General features: G+C 46.9%; 1 protein-coding gene across 1 annotated transcript in view; it reads left to right on the top strand.

Moving 5' to 3' along the window:
- LOC135457357 (zonadhesin-like) overlaps positions 1–21427 on the top strand; it is an 80418-nt gene that overhangs the window by 34022 nt on the left and 24969 nt on the right. Inside the window, exons 30-40 of the mRNA XM_064731876.1 lie at positions 49–198; positions 4468–4567; positions 6452–6618; positions 10669–10902; positions 12024–12121; positions 13392–13569; positions 15119–15268; positions 15361–15464; positions 16604–16821; positions 18929–19149; positions 20376–20522. Coding sequence (XP_064587946.1) covers positions 49–198; positions 4468–4567; positions 6452–6618; positions 10669–10902; positions 12024–12121; positions 13392–13569; positions 15119–15268; positions 15361–15464; positions 16604–16821; positions 18929–19149; positions 20376–20522 — 1767 coding nt within the window. The remainder of the gene's footprint in view (positions 1–48; positions 199–4467; positions 4568–6451; positions 6619–10668; positions 10903–12023; positions 12122–13391; positions 13570–15118; positions 15269–15360; positions 15465–16603; positions 16822–18928; positions 19150–20375; positions 20523–21427) is intronic.

Genomic DNA, 21427 nt, shown 5'->3' with positions numbered 1-21427 from the left:
CATCTCACCCATTCTTTCATTTTCCATTTCTCTCTTGCTCCTTTGCAGCTGCAGCATCAGCAGCGCCCCAGCCCTGCCCGGCGGGCACCTTCTCCAGCCTGCCAGGGAGGAGAGCCCTGTCTGAGTGCCAGCCCTGCCCCTCTGGCTTCTACTGCGAGGAGCCCGGCCTCAGTGCCCCCTCTGGGGAGTGCAGGGAAGGTGAGAGGGGAGCACAGGGTCCTGCAGCTGTCACAGACCCTGGGGAAGTGCTCAAAGGGCTGTGACAAATCCAAAATAAATGTCTTGCTGCGAGTCACTGGAGTGGAAAAGGCATTTCCCTGCTGGGAGATGTGACAGAGGTGCTGCATATCCAGAAAAAAAAAGGAGTTTTGTTGGGGAAGATGAAACAGGAAAGCCTTATCAATATGATTGTCTGGCAAAAGATTTTGAGAATATAGAAACTATAAGTGAGATAAAAATGAAAGCAAGCTTTGAGATCCCTCAGTTACTGAACAACTGGAAAACAATGGTGTGGCTGCTGAAGGTGATCCCCTTTGGATGGAACAACACCCTCTGCTTGCAGACAGGCCCAAGGGTCAGAGCAGACCCTGCAGCTTGGCAGAAGGGGCCCAAAGAGGAGTTTTTAGGGTTTAAAATGTAACACAGGATGGTGATGTAATGATTCTTATAGGCTGTATGGAAATGCTGTAGGATTTGTATCTTGTACTAGATTGGTTAGTGAGAATCAGAATATTCAGCACAGAAGAAGATTTATTGTATTGTAATGGGAACCTCGCTCTCTTACCCCTTTTACTCTCTCACCCTCTCATCCTCTCTGCCCCTCTCTTCTCTCAGCCCTGCTCTGAGCTGTGGCTGGCAGCTCCCAGCAGGGCCCTGCACCCAGGCCCTTTGCAATGAACCCCAAGTTCCAAGCCCTGGTTCAGAGATCTCTCGTCTCCATCCGTCCCCACCATGCTCACCCCCATCAATCCTACAGAGTTTGTTTTACAGGATCCAAGTGTTGTTCTGTGCTCCCCTCAGACAGGGGATGACAGCTTGTTGTTTTCTTTTGAGCCTTCCCATGATCAGAGATCTGCTGCCTGCATGGTTTCTTCTCTGTACTGGAGAACATTTTCTGTCTCTCTGAAAAGCCCATTAGAGGCTGAAGCAGCTCAGATGTGAAAGAAGTAACAACATCTGTGTATTTTGAGCAATTGGAACACTGACAGGGAAAAGCTCTGATGTTCAGAGGGAAAACTTTACTTGAAGTCTTTCAGTGACTGCAGGGAAGCAGAGAAATCAATGTTGGGTCATTAAGTGTTTTCCTGTGGCAGCTGTGAGTCTTGTCCTGCTTTTGGGGGACCACTAGGTGTTAAATTTCCTGTTAAGAAAATTAAATTTCCTGTGAAGGGGTGCATTGTGTTTGTGCAGCAGCAGCGGGTCACATCAATAGCTCTTTAAGGCCAGTGAGATGTTTGTGTGCCTGCAGAAGCTGTTCCTCCCTAATGAGCAGCTAAACCCAGCTTCTCCCTGTGTCCTGCAGGGTTTTTCTGTGACAGCCAGCAAGGGCCACTCATCGATGTCACCCTGTTCCCCTGCCCTCGGGGCTTTTACTGCCCAGCAGGGACCAGCAGCAGCTCCCAGCACAGCTGCCCTGCAGGGACCTTCGGGGCCAGGCAGAAACTGAAATCCCTGCAGGAATGCCAGAGATGCCCAGCAGGAAAATACTGTGAAGTGCCAGGCCTGGCTGCCCCAACAGGTAAATCACTGCTCTGCTGAGATCATCAGTGCAGGCTGATAATTAGTGCAGGGGGTGGAGTTGGGTTTCTCACCTCCTCTAAGGTAAAATATTCCATTTCACCTGTCTAGAACTTCTTGAGGAAGGAAAAAACCCTAATTTTTCTAAGCAATTCTGTGAAAACCAGAATCCTATGTGTGATACTTCTTTTAAAAATAATTCAGTGTGAAGTTTTTCTGTGTAAGAATTAGTGTGGGTTTTTAGCCTGGTTCCCAAAGAACTAATTCTTCCATGTCATTGACGTACACATGATTACGTTTAGCAGAGAAACAGAGGGCAAAACACCCAGCAATGACATCTCCCCATTTTTTTTTTCAATATTTTTTCCCACAACTGATGATTTTTCATTGATCCTTATCCTTATGGCTTTATTTCAGCAAAACACTGTGACAGAACTCTTAATATTTCAGTCTCCTCTTTAAGATGTGTAGAATATGATTCTGAAGGGAAATGTGTGCTAGAATATTTATCGGAGTGTGGGATATTTATTGGAATGTGAGGTATTTATTGGAATATGGGATAATTATTGGAGTGTCAGGTATTTATTGGAATATGGGATGTTTATTGGAATATGGGATGTTTATTGGAATGTGGGGTAATTATTGGAATGTGAGATATTTATTGGAATATGGGATATTTATTGGAGTGTGGAATATTTATTGGAATATGGGATATTTATTGGAGTGTGGGACAATTATGGGAATATGGGATATTTATTGGAATATGGGATTTTTATTGAAGTGTGGGATATTTATTGGAAAGTGGGATATTATTGGAATATGGGATATTTACTGGAATATTGGATTTTTATTGGAGTGTGGGATATTTATTGGAAAGTGAAGGCAGTGCCCAGGCATTGAAAGATTTCCCTCTCTCTGTCACCCCCTGGCAGGTGCAGCAGCTCCTCTGCTGACCATTCCATCAGGGATTCCCAGGTGGCAAATGGCTGAAATCTGATGTGAAATCTGTATTTACGTGGTTTTATTTCCCCGTTATTCTGTTTTCCCAGGAGATTGTGCTGAGGGGTTTTGGTGCAGAAGTGGTGCCCGAGTGAGGAACCCCCAGGATGGGGAGTCAGGGCTGCCCTGTCCTGCTGGCCACTACTGCCCTGAAGGTAGGGGAGTTTGCAGCAGCACTTTCCTCCATTCCTAAAATCCTGTGAGGAATTTCCTCACCCTGCTGTGACCTCACCAGGTGCCCCAGTGCCACTGCAGTGCCCTCCTGGCACGTGGTCTGACCAGGAGGGCAGGAGGAGTGTGCAGGAGTGCCAGCCCTGTCCTGGGGGACATTTCTGCAATGGCTCAGGGCAGAGGGCACCCTCGGGGCAGTGCAGCCCTGGGTGAGTAACAGAACAACCCCATTCCCATGTCCTGAACAGCCTGGGGTGGCACTGGGCCAGGTGTTGGGTTGGGTTGGACTTGAGAGGAATGAGGGATTTGTGTTTCCAAACAAGCTGTGGGGCTGCTGGGAGATAAAACCAGCACTGGGAGAGAAAAGAAACGATGGGAAGGATTCCACTGATTGATGAATGGAAAAAGATGTTTGCATTTACAAATAAACTTTAGGTTTGCTGATCAATGAAATTAGACATTGAAAGATGAAAGAAACAATGGGGAAGAAAAACCCCTAAATTCCCTAAGAAATAAAAATTAAAAGGGAGGGTTATACATTAGAGGGGAAACTTTAGTATCAGGTGCATCAGGGAATCTGCACCTCTCAAGTACCTCAGCCAATAGGGAAAAAACCCTAAATTCCATAAGAATTAAAAATTAAAGGTGAGGGCTATACATTAGAGGGAAATCTTTGGTATCAGGTGTTTTGGGAAGTCTAAACCTCTTAAGTATCTCAGAAATGGGGAAAAACCCCTAAATTCCGTAAGAAATAAAAATTAAAAATCAGGGATATACATTAGAGGAGAATCACTGGTATCAGGTGTTTTGGGAAGTCTGAACCTCTCAAGTACCTCAGAAAAGGGGAAAGAGAGAAGGGAAATGTGGCTGGAAATTGGGATAAAAAGGAGGCTGCATCCTCCAAAAATTGGAGAGACCCCAGGGGATGCCCCATGGCCTCTCCCTTTATTGGAATAAATTTATAAATAAATTTAAATAAAATTAAAATTTATAATAAAATTAAAATTAATAATAAAATTAATAAATAAATTTATTTATTGGAATAAAGCCAAAAAGGACTCCTCTGTCTCCTTTTTGGACATAAACCTCTGGAGTTTGTGGGTGAATTTTCCTAACAAACTCAATGATCTTTAGGGTCTCATCCCAGCTGGTGATTCTGTAAATTCTGTGAATTCTATGAATTCCATGCCCTGCCCTGAGCAGGGATGGTCTCCTGTTTGGTTTTTTCCCTGTCTGAATGCCAGAGGTGTGTCCTGCTGCAGGTTCTACTGTGCCAGCGGCGCCCAGACCCCGACACCCCGCGATGGCCTCTCGGGAGCTCCGTGTCCCCTGGGTCACTTCTGTCCCCAGGGCTCCAGCAGCCCCGTCCCGTGTCCCCCTGGCTCCCACCTGCCCCGTGCCCAGGGACAGCAGTGCCAGCCTTGCCCACAGGGTCACTACTGTGTGTCTGGTGAGGAGCCCCAGCCGTGCCCCCAGGGTGAGTTAAAGTCACACAGAAATGCCTGGATTGATTTTGACTCTTCAAATTCTGCTGATTCTGAGCTGTTCTGTGTTTTCCAGGGTATTTCTGTCCCCAGGGCACAGCTGTTCCCATTGCCTGTCCAGCAGGATCCTACAACCCTTCACTGAGCCAAAGCAGCTGCCTGCCCTGTCCTGAAGGGTGAGACACAGGGAGCTTAGAAATGCTGAAATAATTCTTTATCCAGGCATGCTGGAGCAGTGTGAGTGGGCAAAATTGTAGGGGCATAGAATATAGAAAATAAAGATAGTGTAGAAAGTAATCTTACCCCTAAGGAGTTGCAGCTGGGGCAATTATCAAAGATTAGGAACAAGCCTGACTTTAACAGTAACTAATCAGAAGAAAAATGCTATAAGAGAGTGGGGTGATGTTGAGAAGGGAACTGGAGTCAGTTTGTGAAGAGAAAGAGTCCGTGCTCTGAGGAGCTGCCCATGAGAAACACCAAGAAATTTTGAAACTTTTGTGATAAGGAGACAACAGTATGGCACCAACAGTATAAGGAGCTGGCTCAGGAGAAACACCAAGAAGATATGGAATTCTTGTGATAAGGAGACAACAGTGTGGTCTCGGGTTTTGGTTGTTATTGCTGCCCTGAGATGTGCAGGATGTCTCTGCTTCGGCTCACACAGCTGAAGAACGAGTCTGGACTCTTCACTTTTCGGTCTTGAGGTTTTTGCTAATTCTTATCTATAAAATTTTCTTTCTGCCCAGCCGAGATCTGCTCAGCAGGGCAGCCACAGGCACTCTGTGTTGTCCTTTTACACTACAAACTACGTATAACATATTTACACTTAATTCCCAATACCTATCACCTATGTTAGACAGTGCACTTCTACTCTAGACCAATCCCAAAGTGCCAACATCACTGCAGGAAATGGAGAACAAGAAGAAGAAGAAGAAGAAGAAAGAGAAAGGCTGGACACACCCAGATTCCTCCATCTTGTCCCCATACCAAAAATCCTAAAATCTACGTTTTCACCCTGTGATCATTTTGTTATTACACCATTCAAACCTGTGTGACTTTCAGGTCCTCATACAAAGCTGGCATCTTGCTCCAGGGGTCAAAATCAAATCCCCAGGTGTTCTGGGCTGTGTGCCAGGGTCTCTGAGCTCCCCGGTGGGGTCCTGGCAACTCTGGATACCCAGAGGGATGCACTGAGTTCTGACAGTATGGAACCCCTGCAGTAAGATGGCAACAGAAAATGAGATATTTTACCACTGAAAAGCACTTCAGAAAGTGCTGTGAGGCTGCTGAGCTGTTTCACACCACCACAAAGTGATTTTGGGAGCAGGAAAAGCCCCAGCCCCACACACAGCCCTGCTGGAAGGGAATTTAGGCCGTTCAGAGCACACAAACCATTGGCACCATCAGCTTGCTCCATGTCTGGAGTGAAAGCTGTTTCCCTTGGCAACAGGCTGGCACCAGCCTGCTGAAGTGGAAGAGGATCTTGAAAATCACCTGATGCTGAGCCTGGCTTTTCCCTGGGGGATTTAGCTCCAATTACTGCCTGGCTTTGAACTTGATTAACTTTTACAAGTTGATGAATCACAGCTTGGATGTGTTGTGATTCAAGTTAAGAAAATTACGTCTCTGTGGCTTTTGCAATTATGCCATCAATTTGGCATTTGAGGAATCAACTCAGAGTGCAGCAAAATGCACTTTTAGGTCGCTTTTCTGCACAGGAGCCAAAATCCTCTGTAAGAGCAGCACTCCCTGTGCATATTGCAACACAATACCAATTGTTATAAATTATAGGAGGGGTTTTGGGATTACAGTTAACTATAACTCTCAGAGAAAAGAAAATTTTCGAAATTTGGGAGGAGAAAAGGAGTGATTGACTGACTTTAAGGAGGAAACAACTTTTACTTTATAAGAGAAATTAAGGGAGGAGTAGTTTTATTTCTATAGCAACCTAACTGGCAGGGTAGCAGCAGGAAGTAATACAGAAAATGGGGGGAGCAAACTAACAAACTTAAGAACACACCACAGCAATCCTCATTTTTTTGATCCTCTCTTTTCCCCAGGTTCTTCTGCCCCAAGAATTCCTCTTCCGTTTTGGAGAACGAGTGTCCCCCTGGCCACTTCTGCCCTGCGGGCACTGCCTCTGCAGCTCAGTTCCCATGTCCCAAGGGCACCTACAACGCCCAGCCTGGCCGCAGCCTGAGCTCCCACTGCAGCCCCTGCGAGCCAGGTGGGGCACAGGAGCCAGCACAGGAGTGACAGCGCGGTGACAGCAGGGACAGAGCGTGCTTGGTGGCCACAGGGTGTTCTGATCCATGAAATGTCTCCCCTGGTGCAAAGCAGGGTGGGGGGAAACGCCGACAGGGGCTGGTTTTCAGGAGAGTTTTGTGTATCCATCATTTCCCAATCAGCCCCATTTTCCCCCCTTCCAGTCCCATTTCCCCCCATTCTAACCCGTTTTTTCCCACATTTTCCTGATCCCATCCCATTTCCCCTAATTCCAGCCCTGGTTTTCCCCATTTTCCCAGTTTTTCACCCCTCTCAGACCCTTTCTCTCCATTTTGCCCAATTCTAGCCCCATTTTCCCCCATTCCAGCCCTGTTTTCCCCCATTCCAGCCCTGGTTTTCCCCATTTCCCAGTCTTTCACCCCTTTTTATCCCATTTTCCCCCATTTCAGCCCCATTTTTTCCCCGTTTTCCCAGTTTTTCACCCATAACATTCCCTTTTTGCCCCATTCCTTCTTTATCCCGTTTTTCCTGATCCCAGCCCCATTTCCCCCCATTCCAGGTCTGGTTTTCCCCATTTCCCCAGTTTTTCACCCCTTTTTATCCCGTTTTCCCCCATTCCAGCTCTGTTTCCCCCCCACACCCCCATTCCAGTCCTGGTTTTCCCCCTTTGCACCCAGTTTTCACCCCTCCTATTCCCTTTTTATCCCATTTTTCCTGATCCCAGCCCCATTTTCCCAGTTTTTCACCCCTTTTTATCTCATTTTCCCCCATTCCAGCCCTATTTTTCTCATTCCAGCCATGTTTGTTTCCAGGTTTTCCCAGTTTTTCACCCCCTTTTCCCACATTTTTTCCCATTCCAGCCCCATTTTTCCCATTCCAGCCCTGGGGGTTTTTTCCCGTTTTCCCAGGTTTTCACCCCTTTTTATCCCCCTTTCCCCCATTCCAGCCCTGTTTTTCTCCATTTTTCCAGTTTTTCTCCCCATTCCAGCCCCATTTTCCCCCATTCCAGCCCTGTTTTTCCCCATTCTTCCCAGTTTTTCACCCCTTTTTATCCAATTTCCCCCCATTCCAGCCCCTTTTTCCTCCCATTCCAGCCCCGTTCTCCCCCATTCCATCCCCATTTTTCCCCATTCCAACCCCGTTTTTCCATTCTAGCCCCGTTTTTTCCATTCTGGCCCTGTTTTTTCCCGTTTTTCTCAGTTTTTCACCCCTTTTTATCCAATTTCCCCCCATTCAAGGCCCTTTTCCTCCCATTCCAGCCCCTTTTTTCCCCATTCCAGCCCCATTTTCTTCCCATTCCAGCCCCTTTTTCTTCCATTCCAGCCCCTTTTTCCCCATTCCAGCCCCATTTTCTTCCCATTCCAGCCCCGTTTTTCCCCATTCCAGCCCCATTTTTCCCATTCCAGCCCCTTTTTCCTCCCATTCCAGCCCCATTTTCCTCCCATTCCAGCCCCATTTTCCCCCCATTCCAGCCCCATTTTTCCCATTCTAGCCCCATTTTCCCCATTCCAGCCCCATTTTTCCCCCATTCCAGCCCCGTTTTTCCCCATTTTTCCAGTTTTTCACCCCTTTTAATCCAAATTTCCCCCCATTCCTGCCCCTTTTCCCCCCATTCCAGCCCTGGTTTTCCACATTTTCCCAGTTTCTCACCCCATTCCAGCCCTATTTTTCCCATTCCGGCCCTGTTTTTTCCTATTTTTCCCAGTTTTTCACCACTTTTTATTCCATTTTCCCCATCCCAGCCCCAGTTTTTCCCATTCCAGCCCCATTTTTCCCATTCCAGCCCCATTTTCTTCCCATTCCAGCCCCATTTTCCCCCATTCCAGCCCCATTTTCTTCCCATTCCAGCCCCATTTTCCTCCCATTCCAGCCCCGTTTTTCCCCATTCCAGCCCCCTTTTCCCCCATTCCAGCCCCATTTTCCTCCCATTCCAGCCCCATTTTCCTCCCATTCCAGCCCCTTTTTCCTCCCATTCCAGCCCCATTTTCCCCATTCCAGCCCCATTTTCCCCATTCCAGCCCCATTTTCCCCATTCCAGCCCCGTTTTTCCCCATTCCAGCCCCGTTTTTCCCCATTCCAGCCCTTTTTCCTCCCATTCCAGCCCCATTTCCCCCATTCCAGCCCCATTTTCCCCCATTCCAGCCCCATTTTTCCCCCATTCCAGCCCCATTTTTCCCATTCCAGCCCCATTTTCCCCCATTCCAGCCCCATTTTCCCCCATTCCAGCCCCATTTTCCCCATTCCAGCCCCGTTTTTCCCCATTCCAGCCCCATTTTTCCCGTTCCAGCCCATTTGCTTCCCATTCCAGCCCTTTTGCCTCCCATTCCAGCCCCATTTTCTTCCCATTCCAGCCCCGTTTTCCCCCCATTCCAGCCCCGTTTTTCCCCATTCCAGCCCCATTTTTCCCATTCCAGCCCCTTTTTCCTCCCATTCCAGCCCTTTTCCTCCCATTCCAGCCCCATTTTCCTCCCATTCCAGCCCCGTTTTCCCCCATTCCAGCCCCGTTTTTCCCCATTCCAGCCCTGTTTTTCTCCATTTTTCCAGTTTTTCCCCCCATTCCAGCCTCATTTTCCCCCCTTCCAGCCCTGTTTTTTTCCCAGTTTTTCCTCCATTCCAGCCCCATTTTCCTCAATTCCAGCCCTGTTTTTCCCCATTCTTCCCAGTTTTTCGCCCCTTTTTATCCAATTTCCCCCCATTCAAGGCCCTTTATCCTCCCATTCCAGCCCCATTTTCCCCCATTCCAGCCCCGTTTTTCCATTCCAGCCCCGTTTTTTCCATTCTGGCCCTGTTTTTTCCCGTTTTTCTCAGTTTTTCACCCCTTTTTATCTAATTTTGCCCCCATTCAAGGCCCTTTTTCCTCCCATTCCAGCCCCTTTTTCCTCCCATTCCAGCCCCATTTTCCCCATTCCAGCACCATTTTCTTCCCATTCCAGCCCATTTTCTTCCCATTCCAGCCCCATTTTCTTCCATTCCAGCCCCCTTTTTCCTCCCATTCCAGCCCCATTTTTCCCATTCCAGCCCCATTTTTCCCATTCCAGCCCCATTTTCCTCAATTCCAGCCCTGTTTTTTTCCCAGTTTTTCCTCCATTCCAGCCCCATTTTCCTCAATTCCAGCCCTGTTTTTCCCCATTCTTCCCAGTTTTTCACCCCTTTTTATCCAATTTCCCCCCAATCAAGGCCCTTTTTCCCCCATTCAAGCCCCGTTTTTCCCCATTGCAGCCCCTTTTTCCTCCCATTCCAGCCCCATTTTCCTCCCATTCCCGCCCCGTTTTCCCCCATTCCAGCCCCGTTTTTCCCCATTCCAGCCCCGTTTTTCTCCATTTTTCCAGTTTTTCCCCCCATTCCAGCCTCATTTTCCCCCATTCCAGCCCTGTTTTTTTCCCAGTTTTTCCTCCATTCCAGCCCCATTTTCCCCCATTCCAGCCCCGTTTTTCTCCATTCTTCCCAGTTTTTCACCCCTTTTTATCCAATTTCCCTCTATTCCAGCCCCTTTTTCCTCCCATTCCAGCCCCGTTTTTCCCCATTCCAGCCCTATTTTTCCCCATTCCAACCCCGTTTTTCCATTCCAGCCCCGTTTTTTCCATTCTGGCCCTGTTTTTTCCCGTTTTTCTCAGTTTTTCACCCCTTTTTATCCAATTTCCCCCCATTCAAGGCCCTTTATCCTCCCATTCCAGTCCCGTTTTTCCCCCATTCCAGCCCCATTTTCCCCCATTCCAGCCCTGTTTTTCCCCATTCTTCCCAGTTTTTCACCCCTTTTTATCCAATTTCCCCCCATTCAAGGCCCTTTTTCCTCCCATTCCAGCCCCTTTTTCCTCCCATTCCAGCCCCTTTTTCCTCCCATTCCAGCCCCGTTTTCCCCCATTCCAGCCCTGGTTTTCCCTATTTTCCCAGTTTCTCACCCCATTCCAGCCCTATTTTTCCCATTTTTCCCAGTTTTTCACCACTTTTTATTCCATTTTCCCATTCCAGCCCCATTTTCCCCATTCCAGCCCGTTTCCCCCACTCCATCCCTGTTTCCTGCCTATGCTGACGGCGCTGTTTGCTCTCTCAGGGCACTTCTGTGCTCTCCCTGGGCAGTCCCAGGTGACAGGGCCCTGCCTGGCCGGCTTTTACTGCTCGGGAGGAGCCGCCAGCCCCACGCCCAGGGATGCTCCGGTGGGGGACCGATGTCCCCAAGGCTCCTACTGCCCTCGGGGCTCGGCCTCCCCGCTGCCCTGCCCTCCCGGCCACTACAGCGGCTCAGCTGGGAACACTGGGATCCAGGGCTGCCTCCCCTGTGATGCAGGTAAAACACTGGAAAATCCTGATTAATGAAATTCCAGACATTTCTGGAGCTCCTGGGGCTCTGGAGCAGGAAATCTTGAGGTGATGTTTTCCTACAGAGAGGTGTTGGGTAGAGCTTTCCTGAACAGAGGGGTTGGGCAGAGGATGGAGATTAAATCTGCCATTTTCTTCTACTGGGTTTTGATGCTTTGGAATGTGTTTGGAGATTGTTTATTCAACGAGTGATTGTTTCTTTGCTTTCATGTGAATTGTTTTGACTCAGTGGCCAATCAGGGCTCTGAAAAAGTCACGAGTTTTTATTGTTATTTTTATAGCCTTCTGTAAGTATTTTTTCTGTATGCTTTAGTATGGTTTAATATAGTATTCTTTAATATAATATAGTATCATAAAATAATAAGTTAGCCTTCTGAAAACATGGAGAGATTCCTTTTTCTTTCCACCCTTTCTCTGGATGTGTTCACACTCAGAGGTGACACAAGTGTGTTGTATTTGTGGGGTTCCCAGACAAAGGAAGGAATGATGAATCTGAATTCATATTCCTTATCATTTTATGATACTATATAATATTAAAAATACTAAACTAAAGAATACAGAAAGGATACAGACAGAAGGCTAAAAAGATAATTATGAAAAACTCCTGACTCTCTTCAGAGCCAGAATTGGCCAATAAGTCAAAACAATTCACATGGAACCAATGAAACAATCTCTAAACTCATTCCAAAGCAGCAAAACACAGAAGAAGCAAATCAGATAATTATTGTTTTCCTTTTTCTCTGAGGCTTCTCAGCTTCCCAGGAAAAGAATCCTGGACAAAAGGAATTTTTCCAGAAAATGTGATGCCACACAAGTGCTCTTTGTTCTCTGCAGCTGAATCAAACAGGATGAATATTTTAAATATTGTTATGAATATTTCCCCATCCCAAATTTGCTGTGGTCTGTCTAAAATGACCAACATCAATCTCTTCATTAAATTTCAGGGTATTTCTGCAATGGGGCTCTTTGTTCTCTGTAGCTGAATCAAACAGGATGAATATTTTGAATATTGTTACTAATATTTCCCCATCCCAAATTTGCTGTTGTCTGTCTGGAATGACCAACATCATTCTTTGCATTTAATTTCAGGGTATTTCTGCAATGGGACTGGACTTGTGTCCCCCAGTGGGTTGTGTGAGGCTGGCTTCTACTGCACTGGAGGAAGCCTTTCCCCCAGACCTCCCAGGGTAAGCTGAGGTGTGCTGGGAATAGTGGAAAATAGATAAAATATCTGTTTTATCTGGGGTTTTTTTGAGCCACAAGGTCACCTGAGTTCTCCTGCCCTGGATTAAACTCTCCCTTTCAACATTTCCTCCTTTGTCAGGTGCATCTGGTTGATTGATAGTGAAAGGGGAGCAGAGGTAACAAAACACATCTGGCTTTGCTTGAGCTTTACATTCAAAATCTGAGCCAAAGCAGCTCTGGCTTTGCATGTTGATGCTGCGAAGCAGCCTGGAATGCCACATCACATTAAAATTCCAGAGGTTAATAGTTCATGGGTTTGATTAGAGTGCTGCATCTGCCAGCCCTCCTCTGAGGCAGAATTCAGCAGGAATTTTTAAAGATGATGACAAGACTCAGCCCTGGCTTTGTGCAGCCTTCAGGAGCCAGGGTGAGAGCAGGATTTCACAGGGAATTTCTGCTTCTCTTCAGCTTCACAGATCTTTTTGCACACAAGGAGTTTTTATCTGGTAATCACATGTCCTCTGAACAGAGAGAGACATAGCTGTCCCAGGAAAATCCTGGGAAGCTGTGGGAAACTTAGAGAAAGGAATTAAAACAATTATTATCTCTCTTTCTGTAACTGTGGTTTATAGATATGATTCTCCAGAGTGTGCTATTCATAGTTCACCAATAGGTGAGAGAAAATTCCTAGAAGCCAATCAAGTCTTATATTGTATTTGCAAGGACCCTCGTGGCAGGGAGGAATGATGAATCTGACTCCATGTTCTCAGAAGGCTAATTTATTGCTTTATAATACTATATTGTATTAAAGAATACTATACTAAAGAATACAGAAAAGATATTTACTCAATGCTAAAAAGATAATAATGAAAACTCCTGACTCTCTCCAGAGTCTCAACTTCTTGGCCCTGATTGGCCAAAGAGTGAAAACAACTCACAGCAGAATCCAATGGAACAATCACCTGTGGGTAAACAATCTCCAAACTCATTCCAAAGGAGCAACACACAAGAGAAGCAAATCAGATAATTATTGTTTTCCTTTTCTCTGAGGCTTCTCAGCTTCCCAGGAGAAAAATCCTGAGCAAAGGATTTTTTCAGAGAATGTGAATGCCACAGTCTCAAGTCCACCATTGTTTCTCTAAGAACTATAGATTTCTAAATAAAGTGCCTTTTCATGCCTTCTGATGATGGAGCCTCTGTGTCACCTTTGTCTGTCCCTGATACCCCTTCAGTGATGTTTTTAGGCTATAACTGTGGTGTTTTTCTTCCAAGCCAACTGCCAGTGGAGGTCCCTGTCCCCCTGGGCACTTCTGTGAGGAGGGGAGCAGCAGAGCCCAGCCGTGCCCTGCAGGGACCTACAGCCCCTCCTGGAGGGGGAGCCGCTGCCTGGAGTGCCCAGAGGGCTTTTACTGCACCTCTGCCCCCAGCAACGACACAGACTGTGCTCAAGGTGGGTCTGAGGCCATTGGGCACTCCTGTCAGAGCAGTGACAAACAGCAGGATGGGCCCACACTCATACTTTTGGATCAGTCCTTCAGATGCCTTAGGATTTCAGCTTTTGTATTTCCCATCTATTTGTAACCCTGCAGTTCTTTAGTGCAGAACTCCAAACTCCACACACAGTGGGAGCTGCTGCTTCCCCATTTGGGGCAGACACAACAATTCCTCTCCAGGATTTTAGCTTTTCTATTTTCTACATATTTGAAAGAGATGATATTATATTTAATATTAATATTAGTACTATTAATATTAAATTATATTTAATAATAGTATATTATTATATTTTCCATGTATTTGTAACCTGTAGTTCTTTAGTGCAGAGCTCCAAACCCCACACACAGTGGGAGCTGCTGCTTCCCCATTTGGGGCAGACACAACAATTCCTCTCCAGGCCTGGCAGTCAAGGACACCTCACTGCCTCAGGGCCCAGAGATGGGAACAAAAGGGAGTTGGGGGCAGCAAACTTGGGGTCAATGACTTCATTAGCTGAAGCTGGAATTGGCAGATTCACCCCCAAAATGCAAACGGACCAAACTTATAAAAGTGCAAAACCTGTGACCCATCATCCATTTTTGGGTGGGTTTTGTCTGCCCCAATTGTACCTGAAGGCCCTTCAATAAATAGAACTGCTGAGGTTTTTAATGGGAAGCCTTTGTTTTCCCCAGGCATTTAATTCAGGACTGACTCACCTGTGTGGTAAAATGCTCTTTTCCTGAGGCTGAACTTCAGAGAATTGGCACTTTCTCATGCTTGGTAGAGGGGTATGAGGAAGGAGATCATTATTTTGGGTTTCCCTTGTCTCTGATCTGCACAACAGCAGTTCTGAAGGACCATGTTGTGTCTCATCACCTTCCAGACCCCTGCTGTCCACGGGGATCCTCCTGCCCATGGGATCTGCTCTCCCTGGATCCTCCTGCCCCATGGGATCTGCTCTCCCTGCCCATGGGATCTGCTTTCCCTGGATCTTCTGCCCCATGGGATCTGCTTTCCCTGCCCCATGGAATCTGCTCTCCCTGGATCTTCTGCCCCATGGGATCTGCTTTCCCTGGATCCTCCTACCCCATAGGATCTGCTTTCCCTGCCCCATGGGATCTGCTCTCCCTGGATTCTCCTGCCCCATGGGATCTGCTTTCCCTGCCCCATGGGATCTGCTTTCCCTGGATCCTCCTGCCCCATGGGATCTGCTCTCCCTGCCCATGGGATCTGCTTTCCCTGGATCTTCTGCCCCATGGGATCTGCTTTCCCTGCCCCATGGGATCTGCTCTCCCTGGATTCTCCTGCCCCTTGGGATCTGCTCTCCCTGGATCCTCCTGCCCATGGGATCTGCTTTCCCTGGATCCTCCTGCCCAATGGGGTCTGCTTTCCCTGCCCATGGGATCTGCTTTCCCTGTGCCCTGGGTGTGGCTGGACAGGCAGGCCAGGGAGGCTGGTGCTGCTGATGGACAATGCCATTACCTGTCCCCATCCCTCCTGAGCAAGGTTCTCCCCTCATCTCCCAGGTCCTGGAGCACAAACTCCTGAGCTGTGCCCTGCTGGCCACTTCTGTCTGCCCGGGACCACCTTCAGCACGGAGCACCCGTGTCCCAAGGGCACCTTTGGCCCCAGGCCTGGTGCCACCAGTGAGTCTGACTGTGAGCCCTGCCCGGCAGGTGAGAGGGACTGGGCACAGGAAATGTGCAAATTTCTTTTTTCATGTGACCGGAAAGAGATCATGTGCTGTTCTGTTCTCTGTTTGTTCCAGGGATGTATTGCTCAGCCCCAGGGCTGGCCCAGCCCTCTGGATTTTGTTACCCAGGTTATCACTGTGCCAAGGGAGCCACCAGCCCAGCGCCCTTCAAGCACAGGGTGAGTGCCAGGCAGAGAAACACAGTGATCTGGGCACCAGGACTGCCCTGTCACAACCTCCTGGTTCCTGGTGGCCCTGTGAGATCCTCTGGCTGCTGGTGGCACCAGCACTGCCCTGTCACAACCTCCTGGCTGCTGGTGGCACCAGGACTGCCCTGTCACAACCTCCTGGCTGCTGGTGGCACCAGGACTGCCCTGTCACAACCTCCTGGCTGCTGGTGGCACCAGGACTGGTCTGTGACATCTCCTGGCTGCTGGTGGCACCAGCACTGCCCTTTCACATCTCCTGGTTCCTGTTGGCACCAGCACTGCCTTGTCACATCTTCCTGGCTGCTGGTGGCACCAGGACTGCCCTGTCACATCTCCTGGTTCCTGGTGGCACCAGCACTGCCCTGTCACATCTCCTGGTTCCTGGTGGCACCAGCACTGCCCTGTCACATCTCCTGGTTCCTGGTGGCCCTGTGAGATCCCCTGGCTGCTGGTGGCACCAGCACTGCCCTGTCACATCTCCTGGCTGCTGGTGGCACCAGGACTGCCCTGTCACAACCTCCTGGCTGCTGGTGGCACCAGCACTACCCTGTCACATCCCCTGGTTCCTGTTGGCACCAGCACTGCCCTGTCACATCTCCTGGCTGCTGGTGGCACCAGGACTGCCCTTTCACATCCTCCTGGCTGCTGGTGGCACCAGCACTGCCCTGTCACATCTTCCTGGCTGCTGGTGGCACCAGGACTGCCCTGTCACATCTCCTGGCTGCTGGTGGGATGTTTTCCAAGCATTTCTGCTCCCTCAGCTGCAGGGACATGCTGCTCCTGATGCCTGCTGGCATTCCTGGCTGCCCATAGATAAATTCTAACCAGGCTTTCATTTCTACATTGCACGGGAGCATGGGCTCTGACATCTCCTCCAAGATATTCACCTGGGGTGTGTTTTGAAGTAAAAACATTTTCACATTTTAATATTTTCATATTTCTGGGGACAGGATAACCCCCCTTCAGGAGCCAGGACCCTTTTCATGCCAGTGGTCTTTGTTGAGTTCCAAATCTGCAGGACTCAGCCCCTGTGTGCCCAGCTCTCTCTCTGTGCCCACGGTGCCAAATCTCCCCCTGATAATCCTTTCCCCTGTATTTTCCTCCCCCAGGTGGACTCCTCCAGCCCTGCCCTGCCTGGCAATGACATCTGCCCCGTGGGCCACTTCTGTCCCCGTGGCACCGGGCACCCCGTGCCGTGTCCCCCCGGGTCCCTGTCCAGCGCCCTGGGGCTGGGGGCAGAGGGGCAGTGCCAGCCCTGCCCTGCTGGGAGGGTCTGCACTGCCCCAGGGCTGGCTGAGCTGGCACAGACGTCGCTGTGTGACCCAGGGTGAGTGGCACTGTCACAGCCTTGCTGTGTGGTTGAATAAATTTAATCCAAATTTCCAGCTCCTGGGCTTGTTCCACGCCCTGGGGCTGGGGCAGAGGGGCAGTGCCAGCCCTGCCCAGCCAGGACTGGCTGAGCTGGCACAGACCCCGCTGTGTGACCCAGGGTGAGTGGCACTGTCACTGGGCAGTGACCAAACACAGCCTTTCCATGTGTTTTAATCCATTTAATCCAAATTTCCAGCTCCTGGGCTCGTTCTCAGCCCTTTGGTTGGGATGTGCTGTGGGATTTTCTGGGTCCCCAGGATGCAGGAGGAATTGACAACTTGACTCTATGTTCTTAGAAGGCTAACTTATTATTTTATGTTATTATATTATAATAAATAACAATATATATATATAAACAATATATAAATAATAAATATATAAATATATTTTATATATAAATATAATATATATTATATATAAATAAAACAATATATCTAAACCCCAAATATTATGTTATTAAATTATATTATTATATGTTATTAAATTATATTATTATATGCTATTATAATATATTAAAGAATATTATACTAAACTTATATTAAAGAATAAAGGATATTTACAGAAGATTTAAAAAGATATTAATGAAAAACCTGTGACTCTCTCTTCCAGAGTCTCAAAACAGCCTGACCATGATTGGTTATTAAGTAAAAACAATTCACATGTTGGATAAACAATCTCCAAACACATTCCAAAGCAGCAAAACACAGGAGAAGCAATCAGATAATTATTGTTTTCATTTTTCTCTGAGGCTTCTGAGCTTCCCAGAAGAAGAAATCCTGGGCTAGGGGATTTTTCAGAAAATATGATGGTGACAATGTGGCATCTCCCTGTAGGTGTTTCAGAGACATTCCTGTTCCCTTCGCATTTGCCTGGCATTCTTATACATCTTTTCCTCTGCTTTCATGGAAAAAAAAAATCATTATTATAAATAAATTGCCACTGCAAATCCCTTATTTAGCCCCATAATCACTTGCTGGGAATTTAACTTTTTTTTCCCTTTCTGTGTCCTCTTCTCCCACAAGGTGGTGCAAGAACCAGGGACAAGGCACCATCCCAGCCTGGGCACAGTGCCCTGAGCAGTGTCTGTCCATCTCATGGGCCTCAGAGCAAGAAGCTACAGAAATTTGATTTATTTTATAAGTGTAAGAGAGTCTTAGAAGTGATTTCAGTGCAGCGTAATGAGATTTCATGAGATTTCTGATAGCAGCTGGCTCTCGAATGGAGCAGAGAAAATCACAATGAAATTTAGCAGTTGAAGCTAAGCTGGGAATACAATGAGGGCTACATTGAGGACTGAAAATAATTATTTTTGGGAATATGAGGGATTTGACTTGTACTAGTTGAACTTTTCCAAAATCTCCTTTAACCGCAAGAGTTAAACCTTACCAGAATTTCCTTTAACCCTAAAAGTTATTACAGCCTAGCTGTAACAGGAATAATCCATATTTTCTGAGCTGGATGGTAATGAAATGTAAATTATTAATCATAAATGACCCTTGACTTCCAAAACCCATGTCCCTCAACAGGGAGCAGTTTGATGCTTTTCACCCCCTTTTCTCATTTGCTTCTCCCTGGTTTGCTGCTTTGGAATGTGTTTGGAGATTGTTTATCCAACATGCGAAGAATTGTTTTAAATTAATGACCAATCACAGCCAGCTGTGTCAGGACTCTGGAAGAAGTCATGAGTTTTTCATTAGTATCTTGTTAAGCCTTCTGTAAGTATTGTTTCTGTATTCTTTAGTATAGTTTTAGTATAGCATAATATAATATTATGTAATGTAATAGAATATAATGTAATGTAATAGAATATAATGTAATGTATTGTAATATAAATTATCATATAGTATAGTATAATATAGCATTGTATAATATAATGTAATATAATTTAATGTAATTAATAGAAAATATTATGTGTAATATAATATAATAATTACATAAAATAATGAATTAGCCTTCTAAGAACATGCACTCAAATTCGTCATTCCCTTCCTGCCGTGGAGGACCCTGTAAATCCCCCAGGGCTCTTTGTTCCAGGTGGATTTTCTCTCTCTCTCTCTCTCCAGGTACGTTTGCCTGGAAGGGAACTCTGCTCCCTGCCCTGTGGATGGCATCCATGGGTACAGATGTCCCAGAGGCTCCTACTGCCCGGCGGGCTCGGGGCTGGAGCTGCCCTGTGAGCCTGGCACCTTCAGCCCCGTGCCAGGGGCCAGCTCCTGCCTGCCCTGCCCGCCTGGCACGGCCTGTGCCAGTGCTGGCACCGTGCAGCCCCTCACCTGCCCCAGAGGTGAGAGTGGGTGTGGGGGGATTCCTCTCTCTGCTCCGGGAATGAGGGATTTGCTGCTGATTGAGCAGCCCAGCATTTCCTTTCTCCCCTGGTTGTCTCCTTGTTGCTGTAAGGATGGACAAGATAATTGTTTATTTATTTATACCCCTTTTATTCTTCATAGCTCATATTTATATGGTTTTCTAAAGGCATCATGTTTAATTGGTTATTGCAGCTCAGTTCATTGGTTAGTAGTTGCTAGAGTATGTGTCTGTCAAAATCTTTCCTCTCTAACTGTGTTTACATTCTTGCCTCCTAAACAGATGTTTCACACAGGTAGAAGTCTTTCTTGACACAGCTGCAGATTCTTTTCTTACAGGAACTTACCAGGCCAGCTGTTGGCTGTACTTAGCCAAAAGAGCAGGCCTGAGCCATGATTTAATGGTTGGATGTTTGGGCAGAGTCCAATAAGATGGAGTTTATTTAATCCAAGTGCCCAATCCTGCATTTTGGCCACAATAACCCCTGCAATGCCATAGGGATGGTGTGGCTGGGCAGTGCCCAGGCACAAAGGGACCTGAGGGACAGCAGGGGCTGGACAGGAGCCAGCAGAGTGCCCTGGGGGCCAAGGAGGCCAAACTGCTGGCCTGGGTCAGGAATGGTGTGGCCAGCAGGAGCAGGGAGGTCACTGTGCCCTGCCCTGGGCACTGTGAGGGCACACCCAGAGTGCTGTGCCCAGCTCTGGGCCCTCAGCCTGGGCAGGACCTTGGGACACTGAGCACATCCAGAGGGGCTGGGAACACAAACCCTGAGAGGAACCCTGAGGGAGCTGGGGGTGCCCAGCCTGGAGAAAAGGAGACTCAGGGCTGCCCCCATCACTCTCACAGCTCCTGAAAGGTGCCTGTGCTCAGCTGGGGCTGGGCTCTTTCTCCAGAGCACACAGCCTCGAGCTGCACCAAGGGAAATACAGGCTGGATATCAAGAAAGAGTTTTTTACAGAAAGGTGATAAAGTTCTGGAATGTTCTGCCTGGGGAGTTGGTGGAGTCGCCATCCCTGGGTGTGTTTAACAAAGCCTGGATGTGGCACTGGGTGCCAGGGTTGAGTTGAGGGGTTGGGGCTGGGATGGACTCGATCATCTTTAGGGTCTCTTCCAACCTGGTCATTCTGTGATTTCACAAGGCTAACAAGGCCATTATTTTATAAGGCTGTACCTAAATGTGACCTCTCCTGGCCCTCTCCATCACAGGGTACTTCTGTCCAGGCCGCACTGCTGTCCCTGTGCCCTGTCCCGAGGGGACACTCAGCCCCTTGGAGGGGGCACTGGCACCCACGGCCTGCAGGCAGTGCCCCGTGGGCAGGTACTGCAGGGGAGAGGCCAACTGGGAGCCTGATGGTGAGTTTGTCCTGTGGGGACTTCAGGGGTGACCACACTGCTTTGGGAGCTGCCAGACCTGCCCCAGCATGGGGGGGACACTGGGGCTGAAGGAGGTGGAAAAATGGGAAACCTCTCCCTGAACAGGGTAAAAGCTATTGCAGGACACCCTGTGGCTGTGCTCATCAGCCTTCTCTTTTTCCCTGTTTCATTATTCTCACTGTGTATTTCATTTTTTTTACGATTATTTCATTTAGTTTTATTGCTATTATTTATTGTTATTTAATGATAATATTTATAATTATATTATTCATTATGATATAATATTATTTTAATGTTTTGTTGTTTGATTATTATATGTTATTACTTATTTTTATTACTATTATAAAATTATATATTATAATAATTATTTTATATATTCATAATAATTATATTTTATATTTACACAATGGATAATAACTTAACTACGATATATTTTATTAATTCTTATTATATTTTTAAATTATTATAATAAAATTTCTATCACTATGATTATATTGTAATATTATTATATCATATTAGTTATTATTAAATATTATATTAGTATATAATATATACTGTTATAATACAATAATATATCTAATATATTGTTATATTATAATGCTATATATTATTATGATATATTAATATATAATATTGTATAAAACATAATATTATGTATTATTGTATTACTAATATATTATTATATATATTTGGCTTTATTGATATTTTTATTTAGCAGTTATTTCAGTTATTGCATCACTTTTCCTTCCCTCCCTTAGTCTTTTTCTGCTTTCTCTTCCTTTGTTTTAACATGTTATCTCTGTTCTTTTTGTGCTCCAAAATCAATCCCCTCCCATTTATGCACAGCATAATTGTCCCTGGGCCAGAACTCCAGGCTGGATACC

Source organism: Zonotrichia leucophrys, chromosome 24, assembly GCF_028769735.1.
Source record: "Zonotrichia leucophrys gambelii isolate GWCS_2022_RI chromosome 24, RI_Zleu_2.0, whole genome shotgun sequence".
In the NCBI taxonomy this organism is placed as follows: Eukaryota; Metazoa; Chordata; class Aves; order Passeriformes; family Passerellidae; genus Zonotrichia; species Zonotrichia leucophrys.
Note: the sequence above shows the minus strand (reverse complement) of the source record. Positions and strands in the feature narration are given on the sequence as shown.